This window comes from Semicossyphus pulcher, unplaced genomic scaffold (genome assembly GCF_022749685.1).
Source record: "Semicossyphus pulcher isolate SPU_LCO1_2020_fin unplaced genomic scaffold, fSemPul1.0.p SCAF_3, whole genome shotgun sequence".
Lineage (NCBI taxonomy): Eukaryota > Metazoa > Chordata > Actinopteri > Labriformes > Labridae > Semicossyphus > Semicossyphus pulcher.
Genome location: NW_027211704.1, coordinates 15,491,988 through 15,514,499, shown reverse-complemented (window position 1 = coordinate 15,514,499; position 22,512 = coordinate 15,491,988). Strand labels below are relative to the sequence as shown.

Sequence of the window (22,512 nt, the reverse complement as noted above, 5' to 3'; positions counted from 1 at the left end):
GGCTGGAACAGCTTGAAGTTTACTCGGAGCAATGTCTACTCGCGAGGTCTTCAGCGCGGCAAGGCGCACGCAGGCTCTGGGCCTTCTCGCGGGGCAAAACTAAAAAGATAAGGAAAGGAAGTCCGGAGAGGAGGGTGTTGTGGCGCTCGTCAGCTGCCGGGACGAAGGGTGGAAAAAGAGGAAGAAGCAAGAGAGTAGGATAGTAAGAAAGTGATCTTGGGGTGTCGTCTCTTATTTAAAGGGTCTCTTCTCCCGAGGGCAGTGTCCAATCCATCTGAGGTGTGACTGTTGTCCGCAGTCCGTGGATCAAAGCATTTGGTTACTTATCCCCACAGGATAATCTCGTGAAACAACCATTAACTAGCCGGCTAGCCGCAATCCTGTGGTTTATTAGATGATGTCCCACAAAAGAAGAGTAAACCATTTGTGTTCAATTTGCCCCAGAGCAGAGCTAGCGGCCTAGCTCTCTTCCTCCTGGGGTCAAATGACCAGGTCAGGCCTGGATCAGGCCTATCCTGATGCCATGCTACATCTTAAATTATGGGGTAGTAGTAAAAGTTAAAATCCATTTATGATCCATTGAAGACATTTAACTGCTTGTAGGCTATTTAACTCTTACAGTACTTACAAAGTCTCTTTCACTATATATTACATAACTGCTTATTTAGTAAGTTCTGTTCATACTATACATGCCATAGCTTCCTTATTTTTGGACTTTTCTTTTACTCGTAAAATATTACTGGTACATCCGATTTTTCAATAACTGCCTCATTGGTCTATTTTTCATTCTGTACATAAGTTTATTGTTTTACTTCGCTATATGCACTTTTGTGATTGTTTCCACTATTTGCTGCTAAACTGCATTTTTTTGGGTACTTTTTCTTACTGTGTGCAATGACATTGCTGTATCTATTTTAATTCACAATTGTAGAAAATAAGTTCAAAAATACACAAGGAGCCAATACAGAGACAATTAGATGGATGCAAAGTTGAAATCATCATTATAGGGTCACAATTGTAGGTTTATATAAAACTCTAAGTCGTTTCTACTTAGTTACCTTTTCATATTTTAAATGGGCCTATATCGTAATTTTGACCATACAATGGTATTTTTTGGACTACAATTTTTGTAATTCTAAAATATCAACTATTGTTTTTATTTTCCATTCGAAAGTAGCCTTATTGGCTCGAAGAATTCATGAAATAGTTTATTTTTTGCTTTCTTTATCTTTTAGCCAATGAAAACATTTGAATTTATCAAAGTTATCCACCCACGCAGTGTTTAAGTAATATTCCTACATTTCCCAGACTGCAGCGCGCCATCCCGAACCCCGCCCTTTCCTCTCCCTAACTTCGGTACATGTCGACTTTCTGTTTTGCAGTGATTTGATTGCCTGGTTCCAGCTTTGTGATTTGGTCGGACACACCTTGCCCTGCTGCACCACCACTGCTCACCTCGTCACCCCCTGCATCACCGAAAGAGAAGATTATCGACTTCATTTAGCTTTGTTGTCGTCGCTTAAATAGAGTAGAAGATGTCCGACTGTTTCTCCGGGCCAGAGCCAGTTTAGGAAGATCTCCTTTTCCCTGCGGAGTTTCATCAGGAAAAAACACATTTTTGTCTCGCTTAGGTCGTTGTCATTAAGAGGCAGCTGTCAAAGCTGGGCCCACTCCTTTAAACACGGAGCTGTATGGATGTGAAACTGTGCCCTGGACTGTTTACGTAAAGTTAAAGGCTATGTCTGTTGTGCCAGGCCAGCGCGAGGACGGACAGGAGATGCCTTCTGGCTAGCCGCGCTAACGTTTTTGGACCGCAGCTAACTAAATCATAGACTGTTAGCACCTTAGTCGACGACGCATCTTTGTGGTCTGGGTTTCTTTTGTTTTAAATACACTCCTCAATATGCAGCGGGTCAGACAGTTGGTGTGAACTACAATGCCGAAATAGCAGTTACTTTGTTGCTAAGCTAATTGTCAGAATTTCTCCTCGAGTCTGAAGCTGTCTCGCGCTCAAGGCGTTAAGCTAGCTGTGCTGGTCTGCTTTAATAACATAACTACAAAACAAATGTCCAGCTCTGATTTACTGACACTAAACACGTTAGGCTCTGATGTCTGTCCAGCACAAAAACACGTATGTTATTAATGTTAAAACGGGATAAAGGTGTATATTTTTAATTGTTTAACACAGCCTGGAAGGTGGGTGAACAAAAATGAATACTAACTAACTTATACGCAAGGAAAAGGTGCAATAAATAGGACTGATAAGTAACCAAGACGTTCAATTTGGGTGTTTGCACCTGCTTAACCATCACTACAAGGAGAGCTCAAACTGTTGACCATGGAGGGAAATGTACAACAATTGAAAACGACTCCTTTAGCTCGGGAACTGACAAGGATATTTAACGGCTACAACAAGCACACCATACAGCTGAAGAAGAACCTGAAGGAGACTAATGCATTCTTCCGGGAAATAAGGCAAAACTACAGCAATGCTTGTGCGTCAACCGTGAGCTCGGACTCGTTTTCTCTTGAAGCAGGTAGGTTTGAACACACGCAGCAGCCACATCTGAAAATCCCGCTCTGTGCAACTATTTAGATCTGTATCATAGAAACAAAGGAATAACAAACAAATGTCTGCTGCCAAGTAATTTCTTCACCAGCACCAGACTGAAAAAAATGCATTAAATAGGGTTAGGGAAAACTAAAGAGATTAAGCCCCCTCTCAAAAGCATGAGTACACTAAGTGCACCAAATATGCTGAGATTTCTGCACTCACTAGCTGGCTGAGAGGTGGGGGATATCAGACACTCATTCTTTTATTTTGCATTTTTGTGCCGTGTGTATGTCTCTGTGTGTGTCAATAACAAGGGTCCCTGTGGACATATTTTAGTGCCTTTGAATTCAACTTTAAATTAATCTTATCCACTGGTATATATTGCTGTATCATATTTTCCAGAACAACATCCCAGATTTGGAATGTTGTATAAAATGTCTTGAGTAACATTGTACTCAATATTATAATGTACGTGTCTTGGTAAAGCATTGATGCACAGCAGTGATGGTATGCTGACAAATTGAAGTGCGTCACATCTGCAGGAGTGGCTACTCCTCAGAGCCGGTGTCCTGTAAACAGAGAAGGTCAAATAATTTTCCTCGATATTAAATGAACAATACTAATCCTTAGATTAGCCATAATCAACGATGAATGGGACCATAATGCTGCCTTTCATGGGTAAAGACATACCTTCACCTGCGAATAAGATTGATCTTGCAAATGCCTTTGTTACACTTTATATGGACAAAAATGTGCATCACATGACTCAGAAGGATCCCACAATAGTTTTTGATTTATTATTTATTTAGAGGTTATGCATATTTACAGATCACACACTCGGACCGTCACCTTCAGAAGCAATAAGCTTTAATGCATTATGTTTTTGTTACTATAGATAGTTAACCCTCTGTGTGTTAGAAAGAAATGCACTGCTAACTGAATATCATGTAGGTTAGTGCTGCTGTCTTAGTTATGCAAGTCTGTGAGACTGTGACTCAGCATCACTGAGGATTATGTCTTTTACTCGCAATTATAAGGTTGAATTAGTTCTTCTGTGTGCGCTCCACATCTAAGGGCTAGATCAGGGTATAATAGCCCAAGGAAAAATACCAGAGTTGAAATATTTTAATATCTCTATCGTTGAAAAATCTACTTTACTGTATATTCTGGAAATTAAGAGCAGATACAAAGAATATAGTGAAACTGAATACCCCATCTGTACTTTCCAAGATCTCACTAAAGCTCTGATAATTCCTGTCTGCTCCCCCAGGCCAGCTTAGCTGCATCTCTTTCCCCAGCCATGAGGAAGAGTTCCTACGCAGCACTGTGGGTGCTACTCCATACATCCTGGTGCTGGGCCAGGACTGTGCTGCCCGCTACCAGCTGCTCAACTGCCTTCTGGGGGAGAGGCTGCTGCCCCTAGGCCCTGAGGCCGGACAGGCTTGTGAGGGAGTTCAGGGCACTGTCTGCAAGAGGAGGAAGCTGTGTTTCACCCACGGGAGACAGACACGGCTCAGCCTGGCACTGCCTGGTCAGTATGAGCTGGTGCACCAGCTGGCGGCTAACTGTGGCCGATGGGATACAGTGCCTCGGGAAGACCTGGAGATCCATGAGGAATGTGAGGACCCGGCCCACAGGCTAGCAGAGCTGGAGATCACCCTGCATCACCCACTGCTACAGGTAGAGATGTTCTAATTCAGATACTGATAACAATGCTTAAATATTTGCCAATAGCCTTTGATAAAGTATCAAAGCCACATACATTTCATCTGGGCAATTTCACCATGTTGCTCTAAGCTTGTCTTTCTTGGCAGGAATCTCTCTTTAGCTGCTTTCCCACTGGTTTTTTTGCTTAATGGGAAAGGTATTCAGACCCGGGTCAAATGACTCTGCAGTAGACCCGGGTAATTATTGCCTCCACTCCGATCGGCAATGATGGGAACACAGCAGCAGCAGTCTGGCAGGAGTATACTCCACTGGCAATGGGAACAGAGAAAATACATTTAGAATTAGCGCCTTGACACAGGTTTTTCGGTCCCGGGAAGAGCTGCTTATAAATGCCGATTGTCTCTTTTCCCATTGACAGTGGAGTATTCTCCTTTCAGTCTTTCTTCTGCTGTGTCACCGTCTGATGTCACAAACGCGCCGGAAACAGGGTTAGTAAACAATAGTACACTCAAAGAACTTTTATAGTTTTTGGTAAGCAGCATGGAGGCCAGTGAAGATGTCACGGTGGTTAGGTCTTTATTGTATCTATTTCTCATGCAGTCTATTTATCAAACTCGGCACAGAGAAATTTGGAACGATGTTCGAGCGCTACTTGGATGGAGACGGGTGGAATTTGTAGCTGTGCGCGTCATAGCATCGCACCGGAAAAGGAGCAAAGATTAGCGTGATCCTTGAGAAAATCTTACCAGAACTAATAAAGAAAACTAGGCTGGTATTACTACACCACTAACCCCCTCCACACATGCAATGCACGCCTCCTGTGGCAAATGGCTGGATCTGTTCACCAAACTTTAGGTCTTATCCTGCATCGCCTCTGGTTAGAAGACCATGTCAAATATGAGTGGGCTGATGTGTGAATGCAGCATGTAATAGTCTAGAACGTTCACTGCGAGTGAGTGTGCGGGTTGATTACAACCCCCGCCCTCACCTAAACCAAACAGAATATTTCGGGTTGTGAGAGTGTTTACGACATGCAAAGTCGCGCGCTGTGTGGTCATGTTTGAAAGGCAAGTCTGGAAAATGTCAGGACCTGTGTGAAAGGGGCTAGTGAGTCTGTTTTCTAGCTAGGGCCGGGAGATAAATCAATCTTTTCTGGAAGTTTAATTCACATTGATAACATTTATACATTTTGGATACTTGCTTGATTTGGCGCATCATACAGCCTCACTCTGCAGAAACAGTGACAACAGTCAGTTTGTCTGTAGTTTTTTGCTCGCACAGGTGTTATGTGCTGAGGTACACACACCCACCAAGCTGCCAGTTAACAGAGTGCCCGAGGGGCACGATAGTGATAGTGAAAGTGAACTTTGTAATAACCTTTGTTTAAAAAGCCCCCTCTCCAGACATCCCGTGTCCTTTGATTTCTATGAGATAGTCGAGCCCTTACTCTGTTTACTTTTTCTGTGGTGGACTTTCCCTCCTGTAGCCTATGTGTTCACATGTACACTAGCCTTTCTCACAAACGGATTACTGAGCAGAGCTGATTAGTTCCTGTGTTGTACAGAGTTTCACCGATTTATGCTACAGTTCAGAAATACATTCTTTTCCAGTCACGTTCTTCCATTTTCAAATACAGATTTACAGGTTCTGGTTGAAGTTGTGTGGAAAATAAAGAATTGTTGGACACAGTGGTGCGGTCATGCTGCTCTCCAGCCAGTGAGACCTGAACATTTCAATATCTTGTGGTGGGAGTGAATTCGTTTAGCGTGGTGTAAAGACTCTACTCATTCCTTATTATGTGTGACACGCTGAAATTAGCCTCTAATCCTTTATACCAAGGCCCCTGAGTGAGCATCACACAGCCACAGAGACTAGGCCTCGCTCTGCCTCAGGACAGCCCACCCGCCCAGCCCCCTTACGTAATGCCACTGGTCTGGTGCGATTCACATGACTAGGTCATGGTAAAAAATCCCAAACCCTTTGCTGGGATGAAGTTTCCATGGTTACAACTGAATTCTGGGACACTGGTCATTCGTCTGGTTACTAGGCTTGTTTTTAGCTATTTAACAGCTTGACCCTATGTTTGTGTGAGCTGTGTATGAAAGACTCATTCACAACTGTGTTTATCCAACATTTTGTACTAATGTTGACACTAAGTGTGATTGAGACAAATACACACTAGTGCCATTAGTGTTGTGGAATAACTTTGTTTGTGAGAACTTCATTTAGAGTTCATGTTGGGCAATATTTTGATCTGTTACTGAATTTCGACATAATAGAGTTTACATGACTCTTGTCGTTTGGTATTAGGTTCAAGATCCACCAGAGTCTTATCTCAAAGCAGAGAAGCGTAATAGATGAAAGTCTGGAGGGAAAATATCAGAGCTGGAAGTTAAGCATTTTACACTCCTGTTCAATGTCACGTGTGACTGAAAGCTCAGGGATCATTCTGCAATCCCTTATTTGGGTCAAAAACTTTGTTACACCTCAGTTGGTTTAATAGCCGAGTTACTGTTTGAAAAAAAAAAAGAAAAGAAATGCAATTTGTCAAAGATGAAGAAAATAATAATGTATTCCTCATATTCTGCTGAACATCTGAAGAACATTTAATTATCTTCAACTATTCCCAAAAATGTTTCAGTACTTGTGAATCTTCAAACTCTCCCCAGCCAGGCACTAAATCAAAGGTTTGTCACAAGCTGAAGCAGTGTGCCCCTCGTCTTTAGACTTGAATGAATAAGAGATTAACTTGTTTGGGCCGCAGTAAATGAAGGCACAGAATCTCTCTGCTCGCTGCGGTATTCACACACTCCTGCCAAAATCACAGCCACCTGTTTCAGGAGCCAGCAGAAGAGAACCAACGTGCTAATTAACCTTCTCCTCATCCCAGAGTTTACCCAGCTCAGAGGACGTTAAGGGTGCTAAATCATCCCCGTGTTTCTGAAATTCTTCTGAGGTACATATGCCTTTATGCTTATTGCCAGTGCTCCAAGAATTCACATATGAAAGTCTGCTTGTTGACAAAGACCTGTGATATTTACCGTCAGCTAAGAATATGCTAATAGAAGACACTTTGGATTTCGTTCATAGTCATTTGTCTTCACTGTTGCTTTGTAGAAATAGGACAGTTCTACAGACAGTGGCATAAACAACATGAAAAACAAAACAGTGACTTCAAATAGCCCACAGACATCTTCTCAAAGGGTCTGTGCTGCAGAAAAACAACATTAATGCAGTCCAAACATGGTATCGCTTTTGATTGGCTGTGAACGAATGTTTGCAGGCGATCTTTGTTCCAAAGAGACTGCTCACTCAGATGGGTTCAGCTCTTGTTTCTTGGAGACAGGACTGACTGTCTCCTTTGTGTCGCTGTGAGTCGGTTTTTGCCTCTTTTCTCTGGCTGTCTTTTCACCCCAGTCATGGTCTCGCTCTCAAGCTCTCTGCGAGGCTATTTTTGCCACTGCAGTTATTTATCAAGGGTTAAGAAAACCTTTTACTCGTGTCATTTTTCTGCCCTGTGTCACAGACATTCCCAAGACCACCACAAATATTTGTTTGCCATTATGTGTTCAGGAATAGACGGAGCATGTGATTTTGGGGGGATGTTTTCTTCCCTTTTCAGTAGAATCTGTTTGAACATCTTTAGGCATTGATTGGTTTGAAATCTGAGATCCAGTTACCTTGAAAGGATGATATAATAAGGGCTATAGATTTACTATATAATATGTTGGTGTTATCAGGGGTCGACAATGAGCACAGTTTTCCACTGGCACTCCGGGCCAGTAACTTTACAAACTCACTGGCCCTGCCATTAAAACCACTGGCCCTGAAATAATTTGTTATTTTGGTATTATTTTAACGTCAATTTTTTTTTAAACTATAATAAACTCATAAAAATAGACCAAAATAATCATATAGGTATAAAGAGGCTTCTTTTACCACTCTTGGTTCAGCAACTCTGACACCCGCATGAATAAGTAGTAATAGATTGATTGAGTATGTTGCCTACCATTACTGACGCTGTTCAAATGTATGTTTAATTAGCGCAATCAGCCCGTGAGAGTAACTTTTTGAAACGAAATCGTCTACTACTTCCTGTGGCCGTTAAAGGTAAACAGTCTGCGGCACGTCCGCTCTGTGAACGGTCTGTTTATGTAGCCACTGCGCTAACGTGCACCGGGACGAGGTGCAGCTGATGACGGGAATACACACACTTATTGCCACCTCACGTGCCCATCTGTGAAGGCCGGAGCGTCGCGTGCATGCTTGTGGTTCACAGGCAGGTGACACAGTCTCTGCATGCACAGCGGTCAGTTTACTCTGTGCTCTCATTAAAAGCTGCACTATGTGATATCAGACGGACTGTTTCTGTTGTTCTATGTGTGGGAAACACTGCTATGGGAATCTCCCTCGCGTGTGTATGAACACTAAAACGTGTGTTTATACTAGTCCGCGGTAGCTTGCTAACGTCACTTGGTGTGTTCTAAAATTCTGTCGCGAGTGCAGCGAGTAGCGTGTCACGTGTTGTTGAGAGCAGCAGCCAAAGTACCTGCAGTGATGCTGACATCGGATGGAGATTACCGTAGAAAGTAATAAGTCCCGTTCATCAGAACTGTGAATCTCGGGAGGGCTACTGTATGGCCACCGGGCCAGCGCTTATGTCGAGCCCTGGTTATGTTGGGCATAACACCAACATATCATCACCTTTATAGCAGAAATGGCAAACTTGTTAGCATACATATACCTATAAAAGCATCCAGCAGATATGGATCAAAGATATACTTTTGAGGTGGAATGATGATAACCTTTTTTTTATGACTGACGATTTTCATTCCTCAATTTCACCATTACTATGTGCCTTCTATTTTAAGTCAAGTCAAGTCAAATGTATTTATATAGCACATTTAAAACAATGTAAGCTGACCAAAGTGCCTTTACTGCTTTGGCTTTTGGTGCTTTTATTTTACTTTGACATGCACGCATATCATGTTAATTCCTTTGTAAAATGGAGCCAGGTAACACTCTGAGTGACAGCAGGGGGTAGACGTTTGTTGTGGGGTGGGAATTGATTTTTTTTATATATATCCTATGTAAACTGTAAATTTAACAGTAAAAACAACTGTTAAGATATGGATCAAAAATAGCATTCATTTGAATTTGTGTTTCTGGCGGCCTGCTGTGATTTAAGGCTGCCTTACAGATGCGGTCTTCAACTTATAATACACTTACTAAGATTTTAGTGTTGTAATAATATACTAAATGCAGTAAAACCATCTTATTAACCAAATACTTCTGGTTGATATGAACACTGTGAGGCATTTATTCTTGTTAATTTCTTGTATTTGGCAACCTGGTGCAGGGAGGTTACTTAACAGTTAAATGATCAGTAGCTAGATGAGACCACACCTCCTCGACATAAGGACTTTCCTGCCACCTGTTTTACACATTGTCTAAATTGTCTGGCCTTCCCTTTTTCACTCAGTTGAATAAACAGTTTGCCAGGAAAAAAATTATCTTAGTTATATTTCCATTATGAACAATTTAGCACTAATAAACACAAAGGGCAAAGCCTCATGAAAACAAGGAAAAAACCTGCAGAAAGTGGTCGTGGTGGCGGCTTGCCTTTCTTTGCAGTTGGCTCATCTGTAACGATTGTTGTTATAGACAGCCCTTCCACTGGAAGCAATTTTTTGTTCTCCACCAACTCCTGTCGCAAGTATCTGTGTGTATCCTGCTTAATGCTCTTCTGTGTTCAACAGTTACCTGCTAATGTTTGTCGTTGGGCAGGTTGTGTCAAACTGTGTCAAAGAAAACCCCAGATGAGAGGGATCAAAACAGGGAAGTTGTGTGCAGTAAAACCAAAACAGTGGCCTGAGGATGCCAGTAAACTCTGTAGAGTTTGGGGCAGAAGATGTGAGAAGTCAGATGATAATTGTCAGTGGGTTTATAACCGCGAGCAACAGCTTACACATTAGGTTCAGTCATTTGATCCATTGTGGTTGTAAAAACATAACAATTATATCTGCTTTCAATTTCATTTACTTTTTGGTTTTTGATTTAGCTGCAAATATCGGAGCAAATATTTGGCAACCTAACCTAACCTAACCCTTCTATGTGATCCTCAGGAAGCAAAGGTAATGGTGGTGCCGTGTCCGAGTGTCCAGCCCATAGAGGAGGCCCTGGAAGACTGCACCCGCAACGTGATCCCCATCATACTCTATGCCATCAACCAGGACTCCCTAAGCGGGGAGCAGGTGACTGAGCTCTGGAAGGTCAAAGAGATGCTTTGCTTTCCCATCTGTTTTGTTCGTATCCCCGACACCATTCCAGCAGCCTCTCCGGCTCAAGATCGTCGTGCCGAGAAGGAAAGGGAGAGGGAGAGGGACAGGGAGAGGGAAAGGGAGAAGAGCCCCCTTCACAAGCAGCTCCTCTCCCTTGGCTTCCTCAGCAGTCCGGCAGGAAACTGCCCTTGTGGCGCCCCCTCGCAGGCGTCGGCTCCAGGTGCCAAGCCCCAGAGCATGCTGGGTGAGGCTTTTGAAAGACTGTATCGGTTGCTGGTGCCTTTTACTCGCCTAGTTCTTCAAAACCAGCAGGTGGAGGCTGCCAACCTGCTTAATGGGCTTCACTGTCGCTGTCTAGATCTTTTCATCAACCAGGTAAGAGGCGATGCTTATCTGTGTGTCTGTAATCATTTTTCTGCTTCATACTCATGTGACCGTCCTGTAGCTGTTTGGTCTCACTCTGCTTTGACCCGGTATGCCCCTGAAAACTCTTCTTCTTTCCCCTGCAGGCCTTTGACATGCAGAGGGACCTGCAGATAACTCCCCGCAGGCTGGAGTACACCCGCGAAAAGGAGGGCGAGCTCTTCATCTCCCTCATGGCCATCGCAAACCGCAAACAAGAAGAGATGAAAGAGATGATTGTTGATACGCTCAGCAGCATGAAGGAGCAGCTACTGGAGGATGCTGCCAACCTGGAGTTTACAGGTCAGTTTTATATATTGGTTCTGACGTCAAATCAAGTCCAGAACGATGTTAACTAAAAGCATCTAAAAATAAAGTAGGGCGTGTACAGGCGTGGGATTGTAGTGGATGTTGGAAGGGACATGTATGACATTATCAGTAGGTCAGCGAAGATCGTTTATACATTTCTGTGAGGTCGTCTGAGCTGAAGAAGACAATGCTTCTCTTCTACACAGTATTAAGTTACGTTTAATCATGTCACATGCTTCAAATTATGACTTCAAAGTATGCAGACAAGCTTCACTTCTTTAAGGGTTTTGATGTACGTGTTGTTAAGAGGACAGTGTTTATGATCGTAACGTAATTTCTAACAATGTGTTTAAATTGAATTTCTCTTCAGACATAAGTCACAGTCAAAGTTCATTCCAGGTCGTTGCAAATTGGATATTTTTTTACCCCCAAAAAGTGATCAAATCTTTGTAAAGAATCCACTTTGTTGGACAGCAGTTCTGGACTCTTGTGATATTAGAAATTATAATCTATGAATTTAAACAATGTGTTTAAAAAAAAGAGTCCCACCTTCCAGTTACATGTTTTGATTTAGTTTCCAGAAAGCAGGAAGTGTGTCTTAGTAATAACCACACGCCTGCTGTGTTTATGTTGCTACATTTTTAACTCAATCAGAAGAAATTCCCTCTTTATTATTTCCTTATTAAAGACAATGAATGACTCGTGGTGCCCAGACTGCAGCCTATTCAGATTACTTCATATGATCTTTTCTCTTAGATTTGTGATATTACCGAAGTCTCACTCTCGGAGACGAAACAGACAGCTGGCTTGTTTTTACTGGCCAGTGTTTCTGCTCTGCATCCTGCGTTACTCAAAGCCAGATTCTTTACTGTCCGTAGACTCCAGCCGGGGCCCTGGCCGTGCCAGCTGCGTTTCACAATCTGCCCACAAAGTTTTTGCACTGTCTGACTCAACAGTTGCGTGCAGCTGAGAAAAGCCTTTCACTGGTTATTGCGTTCAGCTTCCTTCCGCCCCCCCGTTCGTTGGCTTTCTGCAAGAAGCAGGTTTACTGAGCTTTTCTTTTCTAGACGTCAACCATTGTTCAGGAAAGCAGCCGTATGCAAACAGGGGGTTCAAACAGCCGTCTCGCCTTCTCTTAGATTGTGCAAACACAATGTGCAGATAATTCCGGGAATGTAAAACTAGCTGACAAAAGGATTAAAGGAGCCAAGAGGATTTCTCATCAGGAAACAATGTTTCTGTTTACGTTTGCTGTCACTCCCAAAAGTGTCTCAGTTCAGAAACATGAAATGCTTTTCCTTCCCAGTGAAACTTTTGCACAGCCGATTAGTTGAAAGATTTAAACCTGCAGGTTTAAACTGAGATACGCGGCTTTGGAGAAAGCAACAAAAGAATCTAGATTTGGAAAGTATGCAACAGAAATAAAGCCAGATCCATTTTTGAGCTACTTGCTCGCTAGTATTAGCTTGTGGAAGACTCTGCTCCTGTGTAATGAAAGCACAGGTACACCAGCAGGCAGGTAGAGCATCCGATAGTTTCATTCAGTTCGAAAGGACAGGCTTATTACTAGAGATAGACCGATATGGTTTTTTCAGGGCCGATACCGATACCGGTTAGTAGTAGTCAAGGAGGCCGATAACTGATATTTGGAGCCGATATTCATTTGCAGTAAAAGTGAAAATATTGGCGTCAAAATTTTGAATAATACAAACTCCAACACTTAACTTTGTTTAAATGCCTTTAAGCATATGTTTATTAAACAAACAAACAAAAAGCGCAGGGAGTTCCCAGGGTCAGCAGCATCTCTTATAAAGTTAACTGAAAATTTAAATAAATAAATAAATAACTTCCTGAAGTTTTATAAAGTAAATAAGTCAAATAAAATTTGCAAAGAAATGAACTTTTTCTCCTCCGCCGTGTGTGTGAGCACTCTGCCAGTTTTAAATTGATCTCTTATCGGCCGTCGGATTAAAAAAAAAAGATGCCGATATGCGTCAAAATGCCGAATATCGGCGCCGATAATAGGTCTATCCCTACTTATTACCTGCCTGCTGCAGCCACCGATACGGCATTATTTTCTTTTGAACTGAACAATCACAGCAAAGATACATTAAATCGCTTGCCCTGGCTTGAACTTGAAAGCAGTCTTCAAACACTACCCTGATTCTTGTGCAAAATTAGGAAATTAACATTTTGCCAGAGGCCTGGGAAGCGGTTAGCTGCTGCCTGTGTTTATTGTTTCTCTGGTAAATAAAAGTCAATTACATTTGCAATGATTATTAAATGGACTCAGCCTCTCTGTAATGCTGATATTATAAGTCAGTTTAAGATTGTGCTTGTTTGTCACACACATCTAAAATTAACTTGACAAACTCTCTGCAGACATCATTGTAACAACGAACGGAGAGCCTGTTACGTCGAAGGAGATCAAATCTTGCATCCACCAGATCCAGGAGCTGATCGTGGTGCGTTTGAATCAGGCCGTGGCGAATAAGCTGATCAGCTCTGTGGACTATCTGAGGGAGAGCTTCGTAGGAACTCTGGAGCGATGTCTCAACAGTCTGGAGAAGTCTCACATTGAGTCCTCTGTCCACAATATCACCTCCAATCACCTCAAACAGGTGGGCAGCAGTTTGTATGAACAGGAACCATATGTAGCATGTGTGTGAAATGTGCGAGGATGCTAAACTGTGAGCAGTGTGATCGTCATATATTCAAAAGGAGATCAAAGAGATGCTTATAATTAATAAAATAAAAGAAACACAAAGAGAGTTTTCTATTAAGAACAAGGGACATTTCCTCATTAGCCTCCTTTAGCTTCACTTTGCCAGAGATCTCTTGACCTACATATATTTATCTTAAATGTTACTTCCTCTCATCTGCCCCAGTTATTAAATGCAGCCTACCATGTGGAGGTCACCTTTCATTCAGGATCTTCTGTCACAAGACTTTTCTGGGAGCAAATCAAACAGGTCAGTGTCTCCAGCCAAAAGAGTTTCAAAGCGCGCAGTGGCTTCCAAAGGAGTGCTCATGCTCTGTGTCTCGCTTCTAGATAATCCACAGGATAACGTTTGTGAACCCTCCGTCCATCACTCCAGAGTGGAAGCGTAAAGTGGCACAGGACGCCATAGAAAGTCTCAGCGCTGCCAAGCTGGCCAGAAGCATCTGCTCCCAGTTCAGGACCCGGCTCAACAGCTCTCATGAAGCCTTCGCAGCATCTTTGCGCCAGGTGAACTTCCTCCGACTTGCTTGTTGTATTTGTGTCCTCTAACATTTAGAAAACACTTTCACAGACCGTACAGTATATTTAAAGGCTAAAAGTTAAGTACTAAGTTGCACTGCCATTAAAACCACTGTGGTTATGTGGTCAGGTGTTTGGGTTAGGATCACCCCAGTGTGGCCCTTCCAGAAATCCGATTGAACCCTGACCGTTTGTTTGCTGTAAGAGACTGAAATATGAAATCAGAAAAGCGTTTGATGCTGTTTAAAGTTTAACTGCACCCACAGGTCCGACCATAACTCCACTCACTGCACAATTTTGAAAAATGCTCAAAGTGGGCAAGGGGCTGAGCGGGGGTGGGTGTGTCCAGCAGCTCAGTGACATCCCCTCCCCCGGCCAGAGAAAAATAGAGAGTGACACAGAGTCACAAGGCACGTATGCCACAGAGAGCTCTTTTGAGGTGGAGGACTTCTCCCCTCCTGAAGAGCACTTTAGTGTGGTGGTCCGTGGTGGTCCCGAGCCCTATCAGTTCAAGCCGAGGCAATGCAAGTGTGCATGCGCCGACCACACGTGCAGCCTGTAACAATTATTTCTGATTCTGATTCTGAAGAGAAAATGGGTGCAGTCTATGAGTGGTAACGTAACGTTAGCAAGAAGGCTAATGTACAGTGTGCTAGCAAAAATAGTGTAAACTCTAGTGAATGATGTGTCTTGATAAGGACATATTTAAAAATGACGTGCTCTCAAAGACGGGGCTGGGGGGGTGTACATGATGATGTAATTTTGTCCCAAACGGTCGTCTCTATGTCACTATCAGCTGGCAAGGTCCAGGGCTTAGACATTTAAAAAAAATAATTTAAAGGAATATTGTTTACATGCATCGGTAAGTAAATGTAACACCAACAGAAGTGCAAAATGGTCCAGCACAGCCTCCCAATTACAAAATACAAAACAGTCCAAATAAATGTTGTACAGCAAAAGAGCCCCTAATCATTTGATTGAAAGCTGAACCTGCGAATCAGTGAGTCGAGGACTGAAGCCTCTGTATATGAGGCGCCTGCTCTACCAACTGAGCTAAACCTGCGTTCCAACGTTCCCCCTTATATTCATGTTTTGCGTTTTCCATCCTGGAATCTCCAGGACTCTTACATGCAGGCGAAGTTGTTAACTGGATGGTATTATAAGCCTCGCCCACCACCTAAGCAGCGTAACATCATATTTAACTTGTCACTGTAAACAAATGAGCCCTGTGATTGACTGCTGATCAGTCCAGGGGGTAACCCCGCCTCTCAGCCAATGACAGCTGGGATAGGCTCCAGCTCCCAACGACCCTGAACAGGATAAGCGGTACAGATGATTGATGGATTTCAGACAATGCAACTGAGGACCTGCACCTAGTAGACCGACTACAGAATGAAGCACGCTGACATTTTTTATAATACAAAGATTTTTTTGTTATTGTTCAGCCTCAGCTGAATAGCATGAGCAGCTGTTGTTTTCAGCTAAACAGTTTTCTTCTCACATTAAAGACCGTACAGGGAATTTTCCTTTGTAACAGATTAGCATGAGTGTGTTAAGGTTGTATGAATTTGCTGCTGATGTCACCTATTTTATCTGCAGCTAAGTGACCAATAAGAACTCTGGTCTGATATGATTCTGAATCCACAAATGGCATACAATAATAGACTGTGTGACAGCTCCACAGTGTAATCTCTATGTACAGCTTCTATCAGCTCTCTGCACGGCTCAGCGATTTATTCCTCCTCACTTGACTTGTTTGGCCTTTTAAGCTCCAATATACAGATGGCCGTGACTGCCTCCATGACGTCCCTGACCAATCATTTTCAGTCCAATTGCTCTGATGATAATCATCACATGACAGACAGTGTGGGTCGCATCACTGACTTAATTTCCATGCTTACACAAATACACTGAGTAATCGTCACAGCCTCACAGAGGAGGTGATGTCGGGTGATGTTCTGCGTGCTCTTGCTTTGATGGATAAAAATATCCCAAGTAGTATCCCTTAGTTTAATTATTTATCTCGCTGAGTGATTGAGTGCAGAGGAAACAAGTCAACCTAAAATATTAACTTAATACTTCTGTCACATTGCTGTTGGAAACCCCGCCATCGTCAGAAGAGTGACCATGACTAACGGAGATTAGCTCTCTGTCCTGCTGGTATGCAGATGATATGGACGAGCTGATATGAAAAGGCAAAGTCGGGAGTTTCATCAGAGCAGAGCTTACCTCATCACACAGGAATTCAGCAGCAGGGTCCTTGTCTGTCCTGAACACAATACATGACAAGTGAAAGTTGTGTAATAGTGAGCAGTGGTAACAGATCAAGCTGGATCAAATATCCGCTCTTATTTTTACTCCTTTTCCCTTTGGCTCAGTCTGCTGCTGCTCGTAAGAGCTTCTGGTTACAGTCCTGACTCAGTGTGTTGTTTTTGCGGTACATCCTCTGCCACAGAGAATTAGATGCAAATGTTTGCTCTTGCCAGTGAATGAAAGGAAAACAAACTCTGTAATGTGAGCGCAGACTTTTGAGCAAACCAGTTCATGACAGACGAAATATGAGTAAATAAGAACAAAGTGATAAACTAACGTGTTCTTCATGTAACTGTTTTCAGTCAAAGACGGGGAGTTCTTTCAATGGTGACAGCTTAGTGTACATTTTAACAACCTTAGGTCTCTCCTCTTGCCAATAGCAGATCAAATAGAGTTTTATCCATCACTCCTCGTTCATGATTGTAGTTTGCAAAGTTGTTAAACATTAGACATGAGGAGAAACTTGAGTACTTTAACATCATAATGTGAAGTAATAATTTCATAACTTCATAAAAATGACGACTTAATAAGAATAAAAACACAGTTTTCATGCCATCAATCTTTGACTAATTAGTTAAGTTTATTAGTTTATTTGACAGGGGCCGTGCACAACACAACTGTTGGGCCAGAGTTAGCTATATAGCTAATTTACACCCTCCGGACACTTCATTAGGTACACCTGAAAAATCGAATGTAATCCAATACACCAGATCAGCCATAAGATTTGCTTTTATGTTGCCTGTAATGTACAGGCTTTCTTCTAAGCTGTCATAGACGTGTTAATTCAATGATATTTCAGCGTCATAACTGGTGGTGGGGCTGTACTGAGCTGCATTATATTCAGAGGTGTTCCTAATACTCTGGCCCCCTCATGTATGTAGATAGAGAGGACAATCAGAGACACATCTCACTATAATTTAGTTCAGTACAACTCCACCTTAAACTACGGCCTCAGTAGGAAATCATTGAATTTATCCGACTCTCAACAAAACAAAAGTCAACAAAAACGTAACTTCATGAAGCAGAATCCACGGCAGTGCTGTCGTATGGAACTGCATTAGATATGTCAGGTGTACCTAATGAAGTGGCCGGTGAGTGTACATCTGTGGTCGCTGGGCAGGAAGATCTAAAAAATACTTTACAGTATGTCTGTGCTCATGTTGACTTTAAAGGTCCACCTCTAACAGAATAAACAGCAGTGATGTGAACCGACCCTGTGGAGGGAGTGTATGAAAACATCCACCAGATCAGTGCGTCTCAAACCTTTGCTCTCATGCCCCCGACAGAGGCCGAGAGACATTAATGTGAGAGAACCACAGGCCCAGACAGACGTACGTTCACTGCTGCCCTAAGGTTAAAGAGAAATCATATACACAGAGGAGTTACTCTGTGTTGAACAGAAACTCTGCATCAACTTATATTGAAAAATGTTGACAGTGGGACAGAGGTCATGACGATTGACCTACAGTCATTTAGAGCATGTACTCTGTCACCATGGTTTCCATGCCTATAGCAACTCCTGATGTCTTTACCATGTAGATAAAGGAAGGCTAACTTATATTTAACAGGATGGATAAACATTAAAAAAATAAAAGTGAAGTACATTAGAAAGTAACTTTTAAATTTCAATAAGAGTATGTTCAAATTGTACCTGAGTTTTTCCCATTTAATGCTCCTCTATGCTTCTATCTTCTTACATCTCAGAGGGAAACACTACTGTATATCAGATTAAGATTTCACATAAATAACAAACAAAGATTCAAACAATAAGTCACAGTCAAGTTTTCCTTATTTACTAACTTTTAATTTAGATAATTTAGCTCCTTTTGTATAATAAGACTTCTGTGCTGAAGCAGGAGTTGAAGTGCAGGATGTGTGTGTACTTTTACACTGAGGTGTTGGTACTTTGTTCTCCACCACATTAGTGTTAACGTTAAAAGTGAAATAGCTGCTCACAATTGAAACCAGTGCTTCAGCAGCTGCCCCTAATGCTAACCATGAGATGTTTTGTCGTGTGTAGCTGGAGGAAGGGCACACGGGCCGTCTGGAGCGCACTGAGGACCTGTGGCTGCGTGTGAGGAAGGACCACGCCCCTCGGCTGGCCCGCCTGTCCCTGGAGAGCCGCTCCCTCACGGATGTGCTGCTGAATGGTGAGTCACCACCGACCCCTCCCAGTGTTCACGCGTTAAAGCAAACTTACAGTCTGCTCGCGTGCTGCTGCAGCAACTTACCTTTATTATTGTAGAAGTTGTGAATCGGAAACATTAAAGCAGAGCTTCAAGTGGAGGGGAACTTTGATAACCTATGTTCAGAGACACAACAACAACTTAAATCCATGTTAATACATTCGGACGCAGTCAGAGTATCCAGCCTCACATAGCCAGTGTACAACAACATAAGCAGACATTTGTTTTTAAGTCTGTAACCTGTGTTTCCTCCAGGCAAGCCGAAGCTGGGGCGAGAGTTGGGCCGGGGCCAGTACGGAGTTGTTTACTTGTGTGACAACTGGGGAGGAAATAACCCATGTGCCTTGAAGTCTGTGGTACCGCCTGATGACAAACACTGGAATGACCTGGCTCTGGAGTTTCACTACACAAGGTGTGTTAGGAAGAGTGTTAAAACGACACACACACACACACACACACACATACACACACACACACACACAGTTCTAAAGACAGCTGTTCTGGCATGACCTCAGCAGTGATCCTGTTTGTTTCAAAGTTATTTTAATTCCTCACACCAAACCGCCGCAGGTCCAAAATGCTCATCACAGCTGGCTGAGCATTCTACTGACACATGGAGGTGTACATGGGAAATATCAAATTCCTTCATCGCTCTTAGAGGCAGCTTCATGGACATGACAGTTTCCTTGTTATCAACTCCACCCAGAATACCAATAAAATATTTGTCTGTTGGAGCCTGGAGGCTTTTCTGTGCACACATTGAAAGCGATTAATGCTCGTCTGCACCAACTGCCATAAATGTGAGAAATGCAGCACGACTCACTGATGCTGTTTTTAATGTGGAACAACAAGACGTAAATGTATATACAATGACTTTCAGACAATATAACTGAAGTATTTTATATCCCTTCCTTCTCCATTTTGCTTCAGGACTTTGCCCAAACACGAGCGGCTCGTCGACCTGCACGGCTCTGTCATCGATCACACCTACGGCAGCGGCTCCAGCATCGCCGTGCTGCTCATCATGGAGCGGCTGCACAGAGACCTCTACACCGGCCTAAAGGTACCTTGATAGTGCAGCGATGAGAAACAGTTGTGTTTTTTTTTTTTTTTTGTAATCTTCCATCAACATCACACACACTTCTAGTTAAGTGTCCTTCTCTCCGTCTCCACCAGGCTGGTTTATCACTGAGGGAGAGGCTTCAGATCGCTCTGGATGTGGTGGAGGGGATCCGCTTCCTGCACAGTCAGGGCCTCCTGCACAGAGACATAAAGCTAAAAAATGTGCTGGTGAGTCCAACAAACTTTAAGTCAGTGACTTATGAGGTGCTTTTTTAAAGTGGTTATCACAAAAATTCAACATTCACACTTTGTTTTGGGCCAGTGTTACCAAGATGATTTCATTCTCTGAGTCATCGAGCCAGCAGCTGCACTGTGGTTACAACAGCAGCTGCAGACTCCAGCAGCCGTAAACATTTCACCTGCCATCTAGGTCGATTACGTCATATTCTCACAGCACCATTAAAAGCTACTTGAACTCTCCGTCAGCTTGTTTTTTGTAGTTTGACCACAAGTGTGCCGTAATGAGTGGTGTGCAATAAGCTGTGAACATCTTCACTTCACCTTTTAAACAACTTTACACACTAGCCAGTGAGAACTGTGGGCATAATGAAGTGGTGGAGCAGGAAGTGTATTTGATGTTTCCACACCTGCTGCTGTGTTCTTCTCTCTGAACTTTAAGTGTTCTTTGCCTTTTAAAAGTTTGATTTTGCTCTTTTCTCCTCCAGTTGGACAAACAAAATCGTGCCAAAATCACAGACCTGGGCTTCTGTAAACCAGAGGCCATGATGTCCGGCAGCATCGTTGGAACCCCGATCCACATGGCTCCAGAGCTGTTTACAGGTACATTTACTGACACCAGTCACATGGCTGATACGTTTTACTACAAAGCAGCTCCTGACATTATGTTGTCAGAACTGTCTGAGGAAGAAGCTGCTAGTGGTTCAAAAGGTTTTGTCACATTATATGTACTTTTACAAACATCATCAGAACAGGAATGTGCCGTCACATCTTACATCGAAATTACTTCATATTATGCAGGAATGCTTCTTATCAGTCTTTTAATGGCCTCCTCTCCCCTGTGAACCTCCTCCTGACAGGAAAGTATGATAACTCTGTGGATGTTTACGCCTTCGGGATCCTTTTCTGGTACCTCTGCACTGGTTCAGTGAAGCTCCCAGAAGCCTTTGAGAAATGCTCCAGTAAGGACCAGCTCTGGAATAACGTTAAAAAAGGTAAACAAACACTAAAACCCGACTACGTGCAATGTAATTATTAAATCTGTGGAGTCACAGATCCATGATGAAACAACAGATGCTAAAACTGCACAAAAAGTAGTGCCATTGTACTGAATGTTTCAGGGACTTTGATACATACACCTGCAGATTTCACTGTTCTGATTGCATAAATAAGTAAACTTTGTGCACGTGCTGGTAGAGGTTACGATTCAGTAGACTGAATTCTTGCTCTGTATTATGCTCCGGAAAACGTCACCTTTTGAACATCTCAGACAGTTTAACACTTGAGTTTGTGTTGCTGTAGTTTTGACTCTGCGTGTCTCACTGTCCGTGTCGTCTGCAGGAGCCAGACCCGAGCGGTTGCCCGCCTTTGACGAGGAATGCTGGCAGCTGATGGAGGCCTGCTGGAACGGAGACCCCAACCAGAGGCCCCTGCTCGGGATCGTCGAGCCCAGCCTGCAAAGCATCATGGTCCGGCTCTGCAACTGCGGCTCGGAACAGAAAAGCAGCAGCCTCGAGGACTCAAACTGAAAACACTCCAGACAAACTAACACGCGTGTGATAGTGATTCTGATCAGGAACATATTTTTCATGTATTTATAAGGAGCGCAGAAGAAGAGGTGAATAGTGTTGGAGCTTTTCCTTCGTGTTCACAGATGTTGGATTTACGTTATTTATGAGGAGTTGACACAGACCGGATGTTTGCAAATATGTGTGTTTTATTGTTTGTGCGTCGTGTATTTGTATACAAACTCTACAATAAGCTTTTGTCGTAGCTGCCGTGCTAATTGCTACCTTGTTGTTAGAATTGTTACTAGATGCAAATTGTTTTAAAAGTAGTCCATTCCCAGTATTATGAAAAAATATAAATATATAAAAGATTAATTTTAGATTGTATTTAAACTGAACTTGTCTGCATCTATACAAAAACAACTTTTTTTAATAAAATGATCTGTTACAACACCAGCGTGTCGGAGTCTGTTTAAAACTGAGGTCTAAGCTCGCTGGTGCGTCTCGTCCAGAGTGTCAGAGGAGCTGCAGGATCTGGAACATCGTCTACGATGTAAGTGCAGTTTGCTCACAACTTAAAGAGCTGTGCTGGAGAAATGTGATGTGAGTATATAATTGTAATATGCCGTTTATGAAGAAACCCTCTGCTACTCACATTTTTTAAATATGAGAGCTCATACATTAGAGGTCCTGTTACGACTTTAAATTAAACGGTTTTGTTAATTAAGCTGTCATTTAATTTGTGGTGATG

General features: G+C 42.7%; 1 protein-coding gene across 1 annotated transcript; it reads left to right on the top strand.

Annotated features, from left to right (window-relative positions):
• Positions 1 to 1,370: 1,370 nt before the first annotated feature.
• On the top strand, positions 1,371 to 22,203 carry dstyk (dual serine/threonine and tyrosine protein kinase). The gene is made up of 14 exons (XM_069677983.1): positions 1,371 to 2,537; positions 3,825 to 4,234; positions 10,348 to 10,878; positions 11,013 to 11,208; positions 13,597 to 13,835; positions 14,103 to 14,186; positions 14,267 to 14,443; positions 18,789 to 18,918; positions 19,210 to 19,366; positions 19,885 to 20,017; positions 20,131 to 20,244; positions 20,742 to 20,856; positions 21,114 to 21,248; positions 21,595 to 22,203. The coding sequence occupies exons 1-14, from the start codon at positions 2,339 to 2,341 to the stop codon at positions 21,780 to 21,782; spliced, it is 2,808 nt and encodes a 935-aa protein (XP_069534084.1). The 5' UTR covers positions 1,371 to 2,338; the 3' UTR covers positions 21,783 to 22,203.
• Positions 22,204 to 22,512: the final 309 nt, after the last annotated feature.

Coding starts and splice junctions, on each gene's coding strand:
- dstyk (XM_069677983.1), top strand. CDS start 2,339: ATGGAGGGAAATGTACAACAATTGAAAACGACTCCTTTAGCTCGGGAA. Junction 14,187..14,266: donor TCTGGGAGCAAATCAAACAG/GTCAGTGTCTCC, acceptor TCTCGCTTCTAG/ATAATCCACAGGATAACGTT. Junction 20,857..21,113: donor GGCTCCAGAGCTGTTTACAG/GTACATTTACTG, acceptor TCCTCCTGACAG/GAAAGTATGATAACTCTGTG.